The 20,310-nt window shown below is 36.9% G+C and overlaps 1 protein-coding gene and 1 long non-coding RNA gene across 12 annotated transcripts in view; one reads left to right on the top strand and one right to left on the bottom strand.

The window, feature by feature from the left end:
* The window catches only part of TRDN (triadin), a 435,680-nt gene that overhangs the window by 350,010 nt on the left and 65,360 nt on the right, over positions 1-20,310 (bottom strand). For all 6 annotated transcript variants that reach the window (XM_077162803.1, XM_077162800.1, XM_077162799.1 and 3 more), the window contains exon 2: positions 18,431-18,640. In XM_077162803.1, the coding sequence (XP_077018918.1) occupies positions 18,431-18,640 (210 nt within the window). The remainder of the gene's footprint in view (positions 1-18,430; positions 18,641-20,310) is intronic.
* LOC143685153 (uncharacterized) overlaps positions 7,387-20,310 on the top strand; it is a 30,847-nt gene continuing 17,923 nt past the window's right edge. Inside the window, exons 1-4 of one of the 6 annotated variants that reach the window (XR_013176409.1) lie at positions 7,387-7,511; positions 8,597-8,762; positions 11,648-11,831; positions 19,011-19,883. This is a non-coding gene — a long non-coding RNA (uncharacterized LOC143685153). Of the gene's footprint in view, positions 7,546-8,596; positions 8,763-9,944; positions 10,056-11,647; positions 11,832-17,922; positions 18,388-19,010; positions 19,884-20,310 lie in introns of those variants that run through there. The other 5 variants (XR_013176410.1, XR_013176411.1, XR_013176408.1 and 2 more) reach the window with 5 other exon arrangements.

Below are 20,310 nucleotides of genomic sequence, written 5' to 3' on the forward strand. Positions count from 1 at the left end.
TTTAGACCAGCTGACAATACGAATCCACTAAATCTAGCTCCAGCAGTTATCAACATTTTGCTGATATTTATCTTACTCCTTTCCCTACATTTTTCTTTTCCTTTCCCTTTTTTGTTATTTTGAAGCAAACCCTAGATACTTCACTGCTTGATTCCGTATGTAAATACTTTAGTAGGCATGATTATGCATAAGGGTTGGTTGTTGTTGTTTTACTTAACCATGATGTCATTTACAAAAAAATAACAAAAACTCCTTTATATTACCTGATGCACAATTCATAATTAGGTGTTCCCAATTATCTCAAATATGTCTGTGTGAATCAGGACCAAAACAAATTCTCCATGTTGCCTCTCATTACCATGTCTCTTAAATCTCTTTCGTTCTATATCAGTCGTCCAGCAATAATGAGTTACACCACTGAATTTTTAAGAAGTAGGGTCATTTCCCCCATAGAGTCTCCTACATGCTAAACTTGTCTGGTTACCTCCATATAATGTTCTTTCACTCTCTCTTCTGCTCCTTCCTATAAAGTGGCGATTATCTCTAGTGGCTTGATTCAAAACGAGTTCAATTTTTCAAGCAAGAAAACTTCATATATAGTTCCCATCACACCCAACTGTGGGTCACAAGCTCTCCGGTCAGAATCTCTAGACATGTGATTGATAGTGAGTGTGATGGGTAGGTTCTGGTGTCAATCTGGACAGATGATGAAGCCCAATTGTCTGGTCAGGCAAGCACTGCCCTGAGGCTGCAAGGATATTTTGTGGCTGTTCGGTAAACCAGAAGGCTGGTTTATTACATCATCGGTCAGGTGACTGCAGCTGTGGCTGGTTATATCTGCGATCAACGAAGGGTGTGTGTCTCCCACAAACAAGATAATCCAATCCATTGGATTTGATTCAATTAGTCGAAGACTTTTAAGGGAGAAGAGAGAATTTTCACTGCTTCTCCAGCCAGGGAGCCTGCCATGTGGAGGTCATCGAGACCCTTCACTGGAGTCGGCCAGCTTCACAGTTGGATTTTGGACTTTTGCACGTCTGCAGTTGCATGAGACACTTTTATAAATCTCGTATTTATAGTTATTTCCTGTTGGTTCTGTTTTCCTAGAAAACCCTGACTAATTCAGAGCATTTAAGGAGTGTCAACCTCATCTTTCATTTTAAGGATCAATTTTATAATTTGCTATTGATCCTGCCTAGATCGATGATTTTGTTAGACATACAAAATATTCATATGCTAATTTTATCACATCTCTCCATTCATCAACTAGAATTCTTCTCTAAAAAACTTCTCCTCGTTAACTACTTGGTTATCAAAAAAAAAACAGTTTGAAAAGGAGAATAACATTGCCTCTTCCAATTAATGACCAATTTTCAGAGTATTAAGTTAGTTCTCTAGCAGCCTCCAAAGGTGATCAATTACTTTATTATTTTAGTCCTTTACAAATGAAACTACTTACAAAGTCCACTGGCTTTGCCTCCCAAGCCACTTGCTTAATTATCCCAGCCACGCCTTGGCACTTCCCCCAGCAATCACCCCAGCCTCAACAACTCCCCATTCTGCCTACTTACTGGTGTTTTATTTCTACCTTATCAGCCAAGTCACACATGATAAAGTCAGAAAACTCTGGCTGCCCCTACCCATACATGTAGAAAGCCACAAAAGCCTGACCAATAATTATTTATACTTAACTGTAATACTAAAATTTCCACCCTTCATCATGCTGAGGCCACCATTTTTTATCATGCAATATAGGAGCAAGAGTGATTTTCCACTGTGCCTGCTCCACTTCATGTTCCCTCTAGTCCTGTGTCACCTCATCTCACACTGCGTCACCTTACTTCACCTCCCTAAGCCAACCCCTTCCAATTCATATAAGATTTAGAGATAGATTTGAATTTTATCTTCTGTCTCTGTGTCTCGGCCTAGCAATAAACTCTTCCTTCCCTCAAAATCTTAGTGTCACATAGTATTGACTTTTATGTGCTTCAGGCAACTGGCCCACCTGCTCAGTAACATGTGCACATATATATTTTTTTTAGTTTCTGGATTTTAACCCGTAGTTTTTATCAGTTTTTATAAATTCATTCATTCATTCTTTTTTTTTTTTTTTGCTTTTTTTTGTTTAGTTTTTTCATTAATTTTTTACTGTGGCAAAATATACATAACATAAAAACACTTTAAGTGGGCACTAATTTGACTTTAAGTACATCGATAATACTGTGTCGTTTTCACCATGTAACGGTGTAAAAAAATTATATTTGGGGCCTCACCATTTTTGTCTGGTCAGAAGTTTCCCTTTTGAGTGCCCACCTTAGTTAGCCCTGCTCCGTGGGCGTGAACCACAAATAGCAAGGCGTGCACTTCCTTAGAGTTTGGAGAAGAGCCACCCTTCACTTCTCTGAATGGCTCTTGCCACTTCTGCACTTTTGCACCATAGCTCACTGGCAAGGCGTATGTCTCCATGTGGACTGGATGCCAAGAGCTGCCCCCACCTTCTCCAAACAGCCCTTGCATCATCATCCTAAACCAAACAACTTCTCATGTTCCTTCCTGCCACCCCTGGTAACCGCTGCTCTGTTTTCTGTTTTCATGAATTTTTTTATTCTAAATATTTCATTTAAGAGAAATCATACCCACATCTGTCTAAATACCTGCTTTCGATTATTTTGGGTACTTCCCAAAGAGTGGGGATGTCAGGTCAAATTCTGTGCTCAATTTTCTGAGGAAAAACCAAACTGTTTTTCACCAGGACTACACCATTTTACATCCCCACCAACAAATTATGAGAGTTCCTATTTCTCCACATCCTTGCAAGACTTTATTTTCCATTTTTTAAATAATAGTCTTCCTATTGAGTATAAAGAGGTATACCACTATAGTTTTAATTTGCATTTCTCTAGTGGCTAATGATGTTGAAACCTTTTCATATACTTAGCCATTTGAATATCTTCTTTAGAGAAATGTCTATCTAAATCCTTGGCCATTTTTTAATTGGATTGTTTGTCTTTTTGTTGTTGAGTTGTAGAACCTCTTTTATATATTCTGGATATTAAACCTTTATCAGATATTTGGTTTTCAAATATTTTCTCCCATTATGTATGTTGTCTTTTCACTTTCTTGATGATGTCCTTTGATGCCCAAAAGTTGTCCCATCTTAGCTCAGTGAGAGCTCCTTCAAATTAGTTCCTATATCATAGTTTCTTCTTGTGGCACAACAACTGTCCAAGTTAAATTTTGCATTTTCTTGTGCCAAATCTGGAATCCTTGTTTCTTTTATTGGAAAACTGTTTTAAGACTAAACTTTGACCAGCCAGGGCACTCATTGTTCCTGCATTATCATTTCTTCAAAATCTTTTGAATAGATGGAGCAAGGAAATAAGAAAATTTTAAAAGTCATGTTTCTGTACTGGTATTTCCAAATAAAATTTAAGGTTATAGGATTTTCTCTTTCAACTTCTTCACTTTTGTATTTAGATTTATATTTCTTTTCTATTATATTGAAAATCTTGATCCTAATGGTGCTAATTTAAATTAGCTATTTGCTTAATTCTACTATAAGACTTTCAAATAAAATGATAACAAATATATCCATTAACAATTAAAACAGCTGTGGTGACCCGGGGCCCAGGCTCCCCCTCCACATTGAGAGTAAATTACTGCACATATTGCTATAATGACCAGGACAGAAGTTAATGGTCAAACAAACCTCAGGGAGTAAAATAATGTACAGATATTATTGCGAACCACTTATCTTGTAAAGCATTAAAAACCCTCTCCCCTGATATGTTGACAACAAATATCCAAACTCCTGTATCATGAGCCTCTGCTGAGCCTCTGTTCTCATACCCTATGGAGTGTACTTGTCCTAACCCCTTATAAGCTGTCCCTTGTACCCACCACCTTGGGGAATCACTGACCTCCTGAATGGCTGCTACTGGGAAAATTTTTCTGCTTTTAAATCCTAGCAAAATGCATGTCTGACTCCATGTCTAGAGGGTTCATTGGTCTTGGGGCTGTGTTGTCCCAAGCCCTTCAAGAGCTGGGTTGGAAATGAAGTCATAAATGTCTTTTCTTTCCTTTTGTCCTTAAACTATACCATATTAGATACATGGGATTAAATTTTGTTTTTAAATTCATTGGAAATAACTGTTTTCTCCGGTTATGCCAATAACTTGGTGTAGCTTTAGGTTCATTTGTTTCAGAATGTTTTCAGCTTTTAGTGATGATTTTATTTTCTTCATTTATGTTTTCAATTATAAGAGCAATTACAAATTCCTAAATCAAAAGTAATATGAATATAGATTAAGTAAAGTTTTGCTGCCATCCAGTCTCTCACTATCTCACTATCTTGTTCTCATCTGCCTTATAGTTCACTAAGATTTTAAGCTTTTAGTTTCTGTTATTTCATATATTTGTTCCAAATAATATATATATATATATAAAGGAAAAGGCTTATAAAACTTTAACTAGGAGGAAAGTAAGATAAGATCTGTACTTTTCCAGAATCTGGCCTCAGCATAAGAAAGGAGGCAGTCAAGATTCGAGGCAAAGTAGCCATAAATTCTATGGCTACTTTAACAGTCTTGTAAGAACAAAGACAAGAGGTCTGGAGAAGACCAAGAGGCCAGGACAGAATTAAAGATGTTTAAAACATAGAATGGGTTCTTTGTGATCACTGACTCTGCATGGGTAGGGGTGAAAGAGGAGAGCCGATCAAAAACCGGATAGATGAATGGCATCTGGAATATAAGAGTCAGGCATGGAAGGAAATATAATTGGCTCAATGAGGAATGATGAGTTTGAAGATAGCTCCAACTGAAGGTCTTAAGTGGTCAGAAAAAAAATGACAAGAGATTGGGGTTAAAGATGTAGGCTTGAGAGCCATTGCGTGTGGAGGGCAGTTGTCAGCATTCTTCCTGGCAAATAGACCAATTGAGGAAATAAAGTGCTGATGTACTGCATTTTTCCTTCAAATAAAAATAGCTTTACTTACAACATTGATGGGAAGGAAGTACATCCTTAAAACTTATCTTACCTGCTTCCACTGTTTAGAACTCTGGCACTGCTTTTAGTCATATATTAACATCTGGCCATATTAAAGAAGGATTGATGCTGGCATTATACTGAGAGCCACGTATTAAAGTTAAATATGCTAAATAACATAACAGCAACTAAAAGCTGTGGAACAAGGTGATATTGTCTATCTAATGGGGGAGTCAGAATGACTCTATGAAAGTCAGAAGAGGATAAGGTTTTAGGACAGAACTACTGATCACCAGCTTCAATGTTGCCAAGTTTAACCAAGATGAAGATGCTACATCTGTATTGAATTTGTTTATTAAGAAATCACTGGAGTAATAGAAGACAGTGCCAAGTCATCTCTTCACAGAGCTACTTGGCTCAGGGACAGAAATTCACAAAAATTAAAAAATTAAAGGCTGTAGCTAGAGAGGGATCTAGAAAGTTAAGAGAAGCGTTTGTTTTCCAAATTAGAAAACCTTCCCTTCAAGGAGGCAATGGAGGATTTTGAAGATACAGGAGAAAGGGACATGCAGGAAGCACTATTTTAAATATATCTTCTTGGTTCTCCTTCCATTTATACACACCCAAACAATCGCCTTAAGAACAGTTTCCTTTAAAAAGCCAAATATTACCATAATTTCTACTTATCTGATTAAATGTTTTCCCAAGTCATTGTCATTATTGTCTCTCTCTCTCTCTCTCTCTCTCTCTCTCTCTCTCTCTCTCTCTCCCCCCCCCTCCCTCCCTCCCTCCCTCCTGCCCTACATAGTATATTAGATTTCAGTGAGCAGCCCTTTTCCCTACTTTAGGGAAAATCATGCAAAAAATGAAATGAGATAACAAAAATAAATAAATAAGATAAAATAAAGGTTGGAATGCAAAGCTTTTGAAATATATCATCTTCTAAAATATAAAAAACCATTTGATTTACCATTTTGAAAAAATACAAAATAGTCACAGATGTTAGGTATTTAGTTGCTTTTAAAGTAAAGAAGAACTAAAATCCTGATTTAAAAGAACTTTTTGGTGAGCTAATTGTTGTATTGACGGCAGAAGGAAATGGCTGTCACTTTTCTAATCTACATTTGAATAGTCATACTGTAACTCCAATCCTTGTCATTCAAAATTTGAGGCATTGGTGTTTTTCCTTCTGCTGTTTAAAATGGTCTCAATTCAAATCTTCCTATACTCAACTTTACTATTAACTTCAACAGCTTAGAAATGTTCACTTGTATAGAACCTAATGAAATTAAATGTGAGCAGTTTTAGTTAAAATTACATGATTATTCAATATTTAATAGTTTCATGACAGTGTTTCTAAGTTGTTCCTTGCTATTGCTCAACTGCTACTTTTTAAGGCAATAAGGAACATTACTGAATGCAAATAGATGTATACTTCGCCTCACTTTCTCAGTATGACCCCAGTCAACCAAATTTTCCCTGGCAAAATTGTGTTGCAGATGTATAAGCCTGGAATATTTCCAGGTAACTGGAATAGATCCATGTCAAATAAAGGTCATTTTATATTCTGAAACAATATCACAAAAAATACTTCTGGCTTCTTTCACCCATATCAAATATCTGTATGAAAAGTGGAGAATCATACTTTAAAAACAAATATGTATAAAAGGTGTGGATGCTATGATATTACATGTAAAGTTAATTCTCTTTCCTCTTCTTAATAAAATCTAATCTTAAATATAACAGAATTCCAATGTGGCAAATATAATAAAGAATGAGAAATTTTTAGATTTATACATTTCTAGTCTCATTGTTTCAAAGCTAATATTCAAGGGAATTCATTTTCTGGTAGCATAAGAATAATGAGAATATCACAGTATTAAATTCAGATGACTTACTTGGATGACTATTTTATAAAATTAGTAGACCAGAGGAAAAGAAAGTTATTAGATTCAGGGGCTGGTATAATAATTAGGATGTCTTGACTAATTATTTAATAAACATTTGTTTTATCAAAACATGATAGAGTTTTGGAAAATTTTTTATAATTTATAGATAATTTATAGATTCTCTTTAGTTATGCTAACACGCAGTGCTAAGTAGAAAATAATTTAAAAGTTATTTTTAGCATATGAAGATGATGCCTGTCAAAAGCAGTGGGTTCACTACCCAAGGTGCTCAAATGACCAATTCCTTAGAAACTGGGGTTTCAAAGCGAGAAAGAATTTATTCATAAGCACAAAGCAAGAGATCGGATGGCCTATAGACCTAAAAATCTGTGTCCCAGAACTGCAGTAGTTCTGATGGTTTTGCAGTACCAAACGATGGGCAGGGTTTAGGATAATGTGCAGGAGGGCTGCAGCTGACAAGGTTGACGATATGAGCATGCGCAGACTGACCAACGCTTCTTCACTGAACCGAGGTGAGAAAACGGCGGCTGTAGAGGGATGACTGGTGTGGCTGTCAGCTTTGTAATGGGGTTTAGGTTACTTACACATTAAAGTTGAAGCTACTGGGCATGTCCGGTGAGCCCTTTGTGGTTAGATCCAGCTTTGCCTAGTAAGTTAATTTTGGAATTAGGGTGGGTTAGTTCTGGGCTGTCTCAAGGCCTTTCATTAATAAACATTAAGACTGTCTTTAGTGATCATAAGACTCTCTAGTTGGAAAAACCAGTTAACCAGTACAAGTGAGGGTTTCTACAACCAAAAGATGAAGGCTAGATCATTATACAAACATTATCAGACATCAAGGCAGCTGGATTGCAGTTCAGAGATTTCAGGTATTTCCCTCTGATTAATTCAACAGAGAGTAAAAAGGAATTTCTATATAATGATTTAGTAATCATAATCATCCCCTAAGTCCTAACTTCTCAGTGACAAAAGTGCAACACAGGGCGAGTCATGGTGGCTCAGCAGGCAGAGTTCTCGCCTCCATGCCGGACCTTGGTTCGGTTCCCGGCGCCTGCCCATGCAAAAGAAAAAGTGCAACACATAGTGCCATGGATTATACCCTTCTTATAGCATATGCAAATTTTTAAAAAATCATTAAACAGTTTCTAAGTGGTTAAAACATTCCTTTATTTTTTATTCCTTGGGTTTCTATTATGTAATTGGTAGAATTTATGTACACTAATATGAACTTCAAAAATTGCAGATCCTGCAATTCAGCTTTTTAAAATACAAACATAATACTAGCTTATTATGTTTATCTAAAAATTACTATGTACCACTCAAAATCCCGAGCGTTTGTTTGTAGGAACTCATTCAGTACGCCCACCAGCCATAGGAAATAGGAACTATTATTACCCCCAGAAGAGGAAATGAAGACACAGAGAAGTCATCTGCTCAGGGATGCACAGCAGATGGGTGGATGCAGGATTCTGACACAGATCACTAGCCCCTGAGACGGTTCTCAGCTGCTTTGGTTATGGTCTTGAAGTCCTTGTTTTCCTTTTTATTATTATTATTGTTTTGGGTTTCTGCTCATTTGTTTATTCTGTGTGTTTGTTTATTTGCTTGCTATACGTACTAAACAAACCAGCAAGTAACTCTGCTTAGATCATTCAAATTTTATTGAATAACATCTGTTAGTCAATGTATTTGTTTCCCAGAGCTACTACAAGGAAGTACCGTGAGATTGGTAGATTACAAAATCAGAAATGCATGCTCTCAGAGTCCTGAAGGTGAAATCCAAAATCTAGAAATTCAGTCAGGAGTTGGTATCATACTCCTGAGACCAAAATCTACAAGGTGGCAGGGCAGCAAATGGAAACCCAGGTAAGATTTATGCTGTAGACTTAAGGCAAAATTTTTTTCTCCTCTTGGAAACCTCAGATTTTGCTCTCAAGGTCTTCAACTGATGGGATGAGGCACGTCCATATTATCAAGGGAGATTTCCTGTACTTAAGTCAGGATGTTAATCCAGTCTACAAAATACCTTCAGGGAAACACTTAGATTAATATTTGATTGAATAACTAGGTGCTGCCATTTAGCTAAATTGACACATGAGACTAAATCATTTCAGGCAGTAGATAAGGCAACCGGATATAGAAATGACTAAGTCCTTTAGTTGGAGAGGCTTATAGTCCAATCATGGAAACAGAGTTTAAAAATAATTTAAATGTAAATCCTAATACTGTCAATACTATAATGGTAAACTAATATTTTATAAAGCGATATTATGCTCATTACTGAGCATTCAGAATTTATAAACTACTACTACACTTTCCTTTATACATTAACTTATTTATTCATTCTTTCACCTCTAACACCATTCAAATGTTTATTGAGCACCTGCTTTGTACTAAGCACTTTTAGGCACTGGAAAATTCAACTAAATGAAATGGACAAGGCTGCTTGTTTCTTAAACCTAACAAATCAGTGGAGAATAGAGATATTAAATAAATGCACCAATTATGTAATTATAACTACACAGTTATATACACTTGTAAGAAGTGCTGTGAATAAACTATAAGTGATATAATGAAGAAATATGATAGAGAAACTTAATTTATATTGGAGGTTCAGGAAAACTTTCTCTAAGGAATTGAGCTTAAGCACAGTGCTCAAAGCTGTGTAATGGCTGGTCCTGTCAAAAAATCAGGCATTAGCATCTAGTGTGATTTATGATCTTATCTATGCAGATAAATTATAAATTCCAATAGAAAATCTCATCTGTTAAGTGTTCAAATGAGTGTTATATAACACTGACTTCAGACTTGAATTTCTCAGCCCTGAATTCCAGCCCCAACAATTATATGGTCTAACAGAGAATTGCCAAATTTTTATTTTGTAAAAAGAAACATTTAAAAAACAAAAACAATATCAATAAATGTCATTGCCATCATTTTTCAAAAGGGAATTTTAAGGACAAAAAAGTAGGGAAATAATAACCTAAGAATTAAGAACGTTTCTTCAAATAGAGTAATGTTTTTCCTATTTTCCCTCATTTCACAAAGAACCATACATTTTTATTAGGATCTGGGAATCACTGAACTACAAACTTTCTATATAAAACTTTCTGCATCCTTGAGCTTTTCATAAAGAGCCTGGAGTTGGAAAAAGCAAATGTATCCTTTAGGTGTAGTGACCAGGAGAACCAAACAGGCCTGGGATATTGAAGAGAAAATGCATTTGAAACAAGACTCAAATGGGAGTAAGAAGTACTACAAATGTCAACCGTTTCTGAAAATTAAGCACACATAAGCACTGATTAATTTTAAAATGTCTTGCTACATGTCTCATTTTTCAAATCTCCTAAAGTGTAATAACATATTCATGTTATTACATCATATGCATACTCACACACACACATGCCATCTCTCTCTACACACACACACACACACACACACACATACAACTATTAAATGTTAAATGTCTATATTCTGATTGACTTCGGGCATTCCCTGAATGTTTTTACTCATCTAAACTCAAGGTCTGACAAGCAACACACCTGCTTAACTGGGACAAGTGCCAGAAAAAAAATCAGGGATATTAATTTCCAAGAGCAGTAGATAAATGGCACATCTCATTAGAAAATCTATTTAAAAGGCACATCAGGATGTGTCTGCAAGGCTTTCATAAGAAATTGATGCTTCCCACCATCATGTTCTTGCTGTCTCTCTTCTCAGATTACTAATCTTCCTTCCTGGTAATAAGATTCAAATTCACATTACGTTTAATGAGTACCTTCTATGTACCAGTCACACACGCTTTGCATATATTACCCTATCTAATTTTTACAAAATTGCTTTGGAATAAGCAATAAACATAACAAGATGTGTATGTTTTGTGGAAGGCTCAAATGCATTCCAGTTGGTCTGAGATATCTTGGTACAACCATTGAACGAACTTTGCTTCTTGTGGGTGAGGGTACTAACATCCCATGACCCTTACTCTTAAGGAAGGAGAGCCAGAGTTCCTATAATTTATTCCTGTAAATTCTGACCTGGAAGAGAATCGTTAACATCCACCAATTCCTTAGCTTATAATTCATTACTATAGAACTTCTGTTTGTACTTGGTGTTTACAGAGAGAGTTATCTAATCTTGATATCTCAAGTATGCAAAAGACATTTGTAAGGAATTTCACCCCAAACCCATAAATTCTGGTTCAGAAAGAGATATTAAAATGTCAAGGGCAAGGGGTGCATGGGTAGTCCCGGGGTAGAACGAGGGAGACACGGATTCGATTCCCGGCCTGTGTACTTCCCACTCCCCCCCCCCAAAATTCAACAAATGGTACTACAACAACTGGATACTCACGTGGGAAAATGATGAAATATGACTAACATCATACAGCATACAAAAAAATAAATGTCAAGAGCACCCCTCTGTTTTTGGAAGGGCTTTCAGGTTGGGCAAAATCTCCATCAGCCTTGTGGCTCTCCACCCCCAGTTGCTGAGAAAGCAATATTGGCCTCCAGTGGTTTCTGCAATCATTCCTATATTCTACCAGGAGGGTGGAAGAGCTCAGGGTGACCACATATCTCGGCCGGTGCCTATTGCCCTACAGTAAATATTAACAGCACCCCCTTCCATTCTCACAAGTATTTTATTTCGGATGATAAATTACATGTTCATCCTGTATGATGACCTTGTATGTGTCAAATGAGCTACGGTAAAGCTACATTTCCCAGAATTCCCTTCAATATGCATTTCAGGGAAGCAGTTGGTCATGAGAGAAATTTGCATGTGCTACAGAAGTCTAAAATGAAGGAAGAGCCATTGTATGTTCTCTGAAGCTTGGTGCAGGGCAGGTGGTGTTGGTAATGTGTGGCAACAGCCAGTGGCATCTCATCCAGCCCCTGCTGGATTGCCTCCTCCAGCACCTTTGAGCATGGCCAGGTATGTGCACAGTTCTGCAGTGGAGGGCACAAACTGATCCTGCAGCACACCCACTTCCCTGGAATTTGAGGCGGAGAGAGACAAACACAAGTTCCAATTTGTCCTTAGTCTCCCGCTGTCTAAGTTCATCTGCCCTTCCCAACTTCCACCCCGCTGACTTCAAACCCAGTTCCCAACACACTGCCAACAGCCTTGCAGAGACTGCTCACTCAGCTCCCGTGAACACAAAGTACTGTCTGTATAATAAATCTCTTGCTCCTTTTCACTCAGGGTGGTTCTGCTTCTCTGATCAAACCCTGACTGAAACACCACAGTATTGTTTGAATATTTGCTTTGACATTACATTTAATAGGAAATGAAGAGTAGGTGAAATCTCTTTTCCAGTCTCAGCTTTTTTTTTTTTTTTTTGGTGTCCTGAAGATTGTCATTGTGATAAAAAGAATCAAAGACATGAATTCCACAGATCTGAAAGGTGCTACTGCATTCACAGACAACTAAATATCTTAGTCATGTTAACTTGTAGCTTGTAAACCTGTAGAATGAACCTAAGTCATTTCAGAAGAATACATCAAAACCAATGTTTTATGTGCTTCACAATTAGACTGTGTACAGCTGTGGTGGATTGAGTTATGAACCTCAATTGAAACATGCTCTTGGTATTGACCAGGATTCCTGTGGGTGTGAACCCATTGTAAATCAGATCTCTTGGAAATGTGGCCCAACTGAATAAAGAAGGGCCTTAACTCAGAATACTAGGGTCCTTTATAAACAGAAGAAATGCAGACAGAGAGAAAAAAAAAAATTCAAAGGAAGGAGCCTGAAGCAAGAAGTCAAGAAAATCCAGGAAACGAAGGAGAAGGCACCTCCAAGTGGCAGGAGAGCCAAGGGACCTAAAGATTGCTGGCCAGCTAGAAAATTATCAACCCGGGAGGAAACAAGCCTTCTAACCTCTGAATCCATGAGCCAATAAATCTTGGTGTTAAGTCAACCCATTGTGTGGTAATCTCAGGCAATTGCTATTTCAGATCAAACACAGAAAATTAGGAATTATGAAGATTGCCTCCGCCAAAATCGTTTTTCTCAACCTAGTACAGGATTTGCATACTGAAATTGATTTTAATTCCCTGAGAACAATTTTTAATGTCTTCAAAGTGTATACCTATTTTCCAAAGTGCCAAAGAGTAATTTAGGGCCCAGAGACAGCTTTCTTCAGAGATGTTTCCAGAATGCTTTCTTCCACGGTTAAGTCTTGTTTTTTAGACATTAGCAGTTACGGTTTTTAAAGGTATTATCTAATACAAAAGACTCATCATGATATTAATCCCTAGTAAAAGTTTGAAGTATATCAGTTCAAATTAATATTAGAAATGAAACAATATTTAAATTTTGAAACTCTTATTGAAGAAAATAATTTTGCATGCATGAAGTATCAGTATAAAAATGGCAGGATAGAAGTTGCTAAATGGAAAAAGAAATTCAAATCTTAATACAAGTGAGTATGTCCCACCCAACCAAAGATTAATATGTTATAGGTTTTGAGTTGTAATTATACCAAATCCTTGATTTCTATTCTTTACATCCAAGAAACTGATCAATCAAATTTTAAAGTACTTGATTTCTTATTTTGAGAATTTGTAAATATTTCCTTTAAAACTTCAAGTTTTATGTTTTTTTTTCATTTCAAACCCATAGATGATTGTTTCTCTTCCTTGATGTAGTCTCAAAATGATAATCATCTTAGTGCATCACCTTCTCTTCACCTATTTAAATTATAACATCTCTTTCTCAATTGGGGTACTGCATGGCATTTCACTTCCTTATATAAAATATTTATCTAAAGTTGTACAATATGGCAATAAGGTTTTCTGAGCACGACATGCACAGTAGCCTCCAAAATGATCCCCAGTGCTCTCTGCTTTGCAGACTCAAAGGTCTGTGGTGCCTTCCAACACTAACTATGTCTCACTTGAGCAGCCGAAATGATTTTGCAGAAATGTTAGGGTGTGATTTCCAAGACCAAACTGCAAAAGACATGTGGCTTCTGCCTTGCCCTCGTTTGAATTAGTCGCTTAGGGGGACGCTGGCTGCCCCCATGTTATGGGAACACACTGGCATCCATTTGACACTCGTGTGAGTGAGATATCTTACAGATGATTCCACCAGCCCATTCTTTCAGATGACTGCAGCCTTGACCAAAATATCTTAACTGCAGTCTCATGATAGACACTATACCAAAGCCACTCAGCAACTTTTGAATTATTGACCCACAGAAACTGAGATGGAAAAATAAGAAGTAACCTGTGCCTCTCTCAGAAAGGATTAAAGAGGGTCCTTCAAGCTGGACATGGCAAGAGTTAATAGGAAGGAAGGCAGTTTGGAGGTTGAAATGATCCCAGCCTGTAAAAAGTTTCTCTTCACATGGGGGGAATAGAAGGACTTACAAGGCTGAGGTGTTTGATGTACTGGGCCCTGACATAGCACACTGAGGAAGAGGAGTTGGAGTGAGTGGTTTCTTTTTGGTTATTCCTGTGAATGGGCGTTAGCAGTTAGGTTAGCGGGGCCTTTGTTACATTACAGGTGCTAGTTTTAGTGGTGTGGGAACATTAAGAATTGTGACTTGACAGGGTTTTAGTAGGAGGCTTTGAATATTTGACCGTTTTGATGTAATTATTTTACTTCCAGTGATATTATGATTGGTTAGATCGAGCAGGTTCCTCGCCTAAAGACCAGGGTATTGCTTACAGGGCTAGGTAAGAGGATTGTGTCTTCAGTGTGTTGGCCTGTAGCATTATTCTACTTGGCGTCCCGAAATAGAATACTAAAAAAATTTGTTGTTGTTTTAAGTCACTTACTTTTGAGGTAGTTTGCTATGCAAAGATATAGATAACTTTTACAAAATGCGACAAGTAATGTATCATCTTGTAAAGATATTTCCATTTTATTTTTTGCATCCTAATATTACTAATTTTATATCATTAATTTAAAAAGTTGGCCAAAAACTGATCAGATGGATGGAATACAGATTTTCATTATGATAAATATTTATGTTTCTTCCTTATTTGAGAAGTTGTTTCAAAATTAAAGGTCAGCATTCTCCATTTTTCAAGCAGTGTCTATTAGAGAAGCTTCTGGAGAAAAGGTCCTGTGTACAGAGATGAGGCATAAGACAGTACCCCTCCCTTGGGGACATTTAGGTTTCTAATGTGATGGACAAGTAAACAGATCATCATAATATCATGTGCTAACTACTTTAATACAAGTACGCAAAAATTACTAGGGGATGAGAAGAAGGTACAACAAATTCTTCCTAGGCAGTCCAAGAATGTTTCACAAAGGGGTGGCATTTAGGTTAGGTCTTGAAGGATGAATAGAAATTTCTAGAGTGAAAATTGAGGAATGATCCTCTGATCCTAGTAATATTAATATTTACACTGTGCTTGTGATAAACTAGATTCTCTTCTAAGCTCTTCATTTATAGTCATATGTATAATCCTCTTAACAACCCTGTTACAGAGGTACCATTATTATCCCCATTTTATAGATGATGAAACTGAAGCAAAGAGAGGCTAAGTGACTTTCCCAAAGTAAGTAGCAAGATCTGGATTTAATGCCAGGTATATATTGCATTCTCTGCTATACCAAGGATAGAGAGTGGGAAATGATATGAACAGAAGCATCAAGGAATGAAAAGCGAATGTTTTACTAAAACCAACAAGGAGAAACAATATGGCTGGGAGATGGGGTGTATATGCTAAATTACAAGCTAAAAATGAATTGCTGAGTCAAAAGACCTGAATTCCATGCCAACGAGTCTAAATTTAGGAATGCTTTAATAGTTTCAGGTTAAGTAGTAACTTAAACTCTTAAAGGGAGACACCTCTTGGAATATTGTTATTGGCACATTAGCAACGCTAATTTAACCAATAAAGTGTTTGTTTGGACAAAAGGCCAATAAAGTGTTTGAGATACAGCCAATAGTTCAACCAGTCTGAACAAAAAAAAAAGGGAGACACCTTATGAGGGATACGCTGCTTAGAAACTGTTATATACCCCAGAAAAGTCATGTTCTCTTAATCCTAATCCAGTCTCATAGGGGCAGATCTATTGTTAAATTGGGACTTCTTGATTAGACTGTTTTCATGGAGATGTGACACACCCAATTGTGAGCATGACCTTTTCATTAGATTGTTTCTGGGAACATGATGCTACCTATTCAACAGAGCCTTCATTAGTTTACTGGAGTCTTTAAAAGAGCTCACAGAGGAAGCAGAGTTAGATGCTTGAGGACAGAAGAAGCTCAGAGAGGAGGTCACAGGCACCAGAACCTGAAATCATTGAAACCCGGAAGCAAAGGGCCAACATGCATCGCCATGTGCCTTTCCAGCTGACAAAGAAACCCTAGATGCCACCTTTCTTCTGAGAAGACATTCTCTTTTTCGTACCTTAATTTGGTCATTTTCATGGCCTTAGAATTATAACTTGTAATTTAATAATCCCCCTTTGTAAAAGCTAATCCAATTCTGTTATATATTGCATTCTGACAGCGTTAGCAAACCGAAACAAGGGAGACAAGGATTTGCATTAGTCCCTTCAAAAGATAAAATTGTGGTAATGAGAGGAAGGGGTGGATTTATGAGATGTATAACGGTTAGCATGTGGAGAACACAGTGACAGATTGGATGTAGAAGAGATTTGAAAAATGACTTGCAGATTTCCTACTGTGGGAAATGGCTGGATGATTCTGTTATTAATGAATATAAAAATGCAGGAGAAAAGGCTTTGCATAGATGTGTCTAATAAGCACTTATTGAAGAAAGAAATGAAATACTGGTGATACAGAGGTTATACTTTGTCATTGGAAATGCCAGGAACACAGGTGTTATCCGTAACCTTTAATTACATTGGCCCAAGAACTGCATATTATAAGTGTGTCTTACACTAAATAATCTAATCCAAAAACCTAAACTAATTATAGGAGCTGCTCATTTTACAAAAGAATTAAGAACAATTTCCTTCAACAGTAATTTCTGTAGTGCCCTCATAAAATTAACTTTACAAGTGTTAGATTTGCTTGCAGTTCTTAATATACCTATTACAAAAAATGAAAGAACTGTATTTTATGATCATATTTGAAACCAAATTTTAAATCAACAACCCAAAAATAAATAAACAAAGTATGCAGTCAATATAAGCCCAAGGGTAAGGTACTCTCTTAAAGTAATATAACCACTGTTTCTCATTTAAAACTCTAGGTCATCATTTTATATTCTAGGCATTCAATCATATAGTCTTTTAAGGGCCTACATTATGGAATATATTAAAAGTATTGCCTAGTTATAGCAAACAGTTATGACTCTGGATATATAGTCCTTGACTTCAGTTGACATGGGATTTATCTCAAGCTGTCAGATGATGCACGCTTCAGCCCAGCTACCCAATGGGGCAACTGACATAGCTGTCTCAATCTCATGCCCAGTAGATGCAGAGAATACAGTTCTATGACTTCATGGTATTTGTACTTGCATTTCCTTTTGCATTTGTAACATAGCCATTTGCTAGCACACAGTGCAGATGTTTGATAACTGTTAAATGAGTTCAATGTGTTAATTAAATATAGCAGACCCCTAATGTCAAAAATCAACATATAGTATTTATTATTTCTAGATTCTACTGATTACACTCTATGAGAAAAAAAAAATGGAGAAGAGATGATTTGCAATTATGAAAGAGCACACTAAGAGGCTAATGAAATGCTTTTGCTTGTAATAAAAAGTGACAAACATACATTCACTCATCTGTTCTCTTAATATTTACCGAATGTCTCACTGAGTCCTTGCCTCAAGGAATGCACAGTCAAAAAGGGAATCAGATGTGGAAAGAGATAAATATAACAACAAAATAAGTTAAAGATTCACTGTCAAAGAAGCATAGTGCTCAGAGACTGAACAGGTCATAATGAAAATCTGTCTTTTCTCACCCGTGACATCTCAATGTCACTCCAAATCTCTAGGAACATGGGGACACTAAGGACACAGATTCCCATTACAGGTAACTCTAGGAAAATCCTTTTCTTAACATTCTGTATTTTCAGGAACTCAAAGGAGAATGATTTGGTGAGAAAAACAAAAAAGTATGGATGGAAAAGAGCCCAGAGCAGATGATAGAGAGATGTGAAAATACTCCACGCAATTTTCCTTTCTTGTTCGGTTTTGTTTTGCCTTATATTGCCAAGTACAAAAGATTCTTGTTCGGTTTTGCTTTGTTTTATATTGCCAAGTACAAAACCTTCAACTGATTATTTAATGGTTGATGAAGTTCCTTTTTATTTAACAATAAAAATAAATTTTTTATCTTTATGAAACCGCAGCATTCAAACTTTATTAGGCTCTACAAATAAGGAGCCCTGTTTCATTTGAAATCAGTGAAAAAGGCAGATAAGGATGGAGAATGGGAGGATCGGGGGAGAAGGGAACGAAGCTTCAGTGACCCTCACACTGGCGGGGTACTTCATTCTTCATAGAAAGACGGGATCAAGAGAAAGCAGAACTGGGGGGAACGCTACTGCATTTAAGTTAAGAGCCGAAGTTCGCGTCTCTTACCTGAGAAGTTTTTGTAATCCACTAAATCAAACATGACGACGGCGACGGCTGACCACGTGATGATGAGCGCGATGACGAGCAGCCAGGCCGCAGGGGAGCTGAAGGTGGTCACGATGTCTTCCGTGACTGTCCTCTTGAGCAGCTTCCCCGGAGATCTGGGCACAGAGCCGTTCTTGCTGTCGATCACGGTGGTGGTTGTGGATGCATTTCCTAGCAAAGCATTCAGAAAGGGGAATTACATCTTAGGGGTGCACATCACATACAGGTGGCTGAGAGGACCTGCCTGTGTACATTAGGTGGATCGTTTGCACCAGCTTCCACTGCAGAGCTTTCGTCCCGAGCACTGAGCACTGTCACATTCTCTCTGGCTCTGCATCTGCCCTCTACCCGCAAACCTACATGCTCCCAAAGTCAGCTCTTCTCATGCCACAAGTCCCACAAAATACCATCCAGGCCACAGACCTCCTCATCTGCAGCTCATTTTCACATCTCCCTTCCCACTTCCTTTTCATTCACTGTCATCTAAGAGCAATGGGCATTTTTGTCAAGTTGCCTTCTCACACCTTTTTCCTTTATTTAGGTTCCTGTGTCAGTTCTGAATGTAAGCACAGATGTCTCCTTTAGAAAAGGATCAAAATCAGTGACGAGCTAGTTCAAATGGAGGCAACTCCTTCCAGACATCCAGACATCCTGCTCTAACCGCGATGGACCTTTCCTTAGGGCATTCCATTTTTTGTAGGGGCGCAAAAGATCGAAGGAAATATGTTGGCAAATCTTGTTATATTGAGTAATATTTGTTATTCTGATTTCAGGAGTCTACATATCAAGGAGAAAAAAACATTTTAGAAGAAGAAAACTATAAAATAATAGCTAAATAAAAAAATGAAATAGCATTTGCAATCTTAACTACTCAGAAACAACTACAGTTGACATGTTCTATTTGTCCCCACATCTCTGTGCCTACATCTAAATATATAAATATATTTTTACCTGTTTTTGACAACTCATCATCTTACTATCCTTTATGATTTACACAAAGCAACATATAATAAAAACCTTGTCTGGCCCAGTTACATATTCCTTAGGCTATCACATAGGTGGCCGTGTGGGACGTCATTTCTTGGTTGCACATATTTTAGTACAAAAGTTTTTTACCTTGGGGCATGGCAAAAGTTTCCTAGTGCACATTAATACTTATATTTAGGAGAAATTCCTAAATATAGAATTGTTGAATCAAATAACTTAATCAGTTTGATACCTTTTGAGAATATGTGTATGTATTTGAAAATTAATATATACTTTTGAAAATTGTATATGCCAGTGCTCCCTGTTTCATCATCTGTGCCCAATATGGGGTATTACTAGTATTTAAAATATTTGCAATCACATAGGAGGAAAATTGCATTTAATTTGCAATTTTTTTATTACTGGATATGATATTTATATGCTTGTATTTCCTTTGTACTTCTTATCTTGGATTTTTTTTTTTTTTGCTTATATTTATAAATAAAATCCTTTGGGTGGTTTGTAAAACTATAAACTTTAACTGCACTTTGTGTTGTAATTTTCCCCTTCAACTATTTACCCTTTTCTTCTTAATTTTTATACACAGAATACAAATCTTAAATTTTTGTATACCCTTTATTTTTTCTCTATATTATTGCTCCCTTTGTCTGGCTAGAAAGTCTTCCCAGTAGAGAGCGGGCGTATCTAATCATCTTGACAACCCACGATTCCTAGACATTTAAAGGTAGACCGAACGGAGAGAGCAACTGAAATGAATACTTTGTGCTATACTGAAATGAATACTTTGTGCTATATTTAAAAACAATTGAAGTTCAACTAGAAAATTAAAGTGACTTTCATAGCCTTTCAATCTC

This window comes from Tamandua tetradactyla, chromosome 5, assembly GCF_023851605.1.
Source record: "Tamandua tetradactyla isolate mTamTet1 chromosome 5, mTamTet1.pri, whole genome shotgun sequence".
Lineage (NCBI taxonomy): Eukaryota > Metazoa > Chordata > Mammalia > Pilosa > Myrmecophagidae > Tamandua > Tamandua tetradactyla.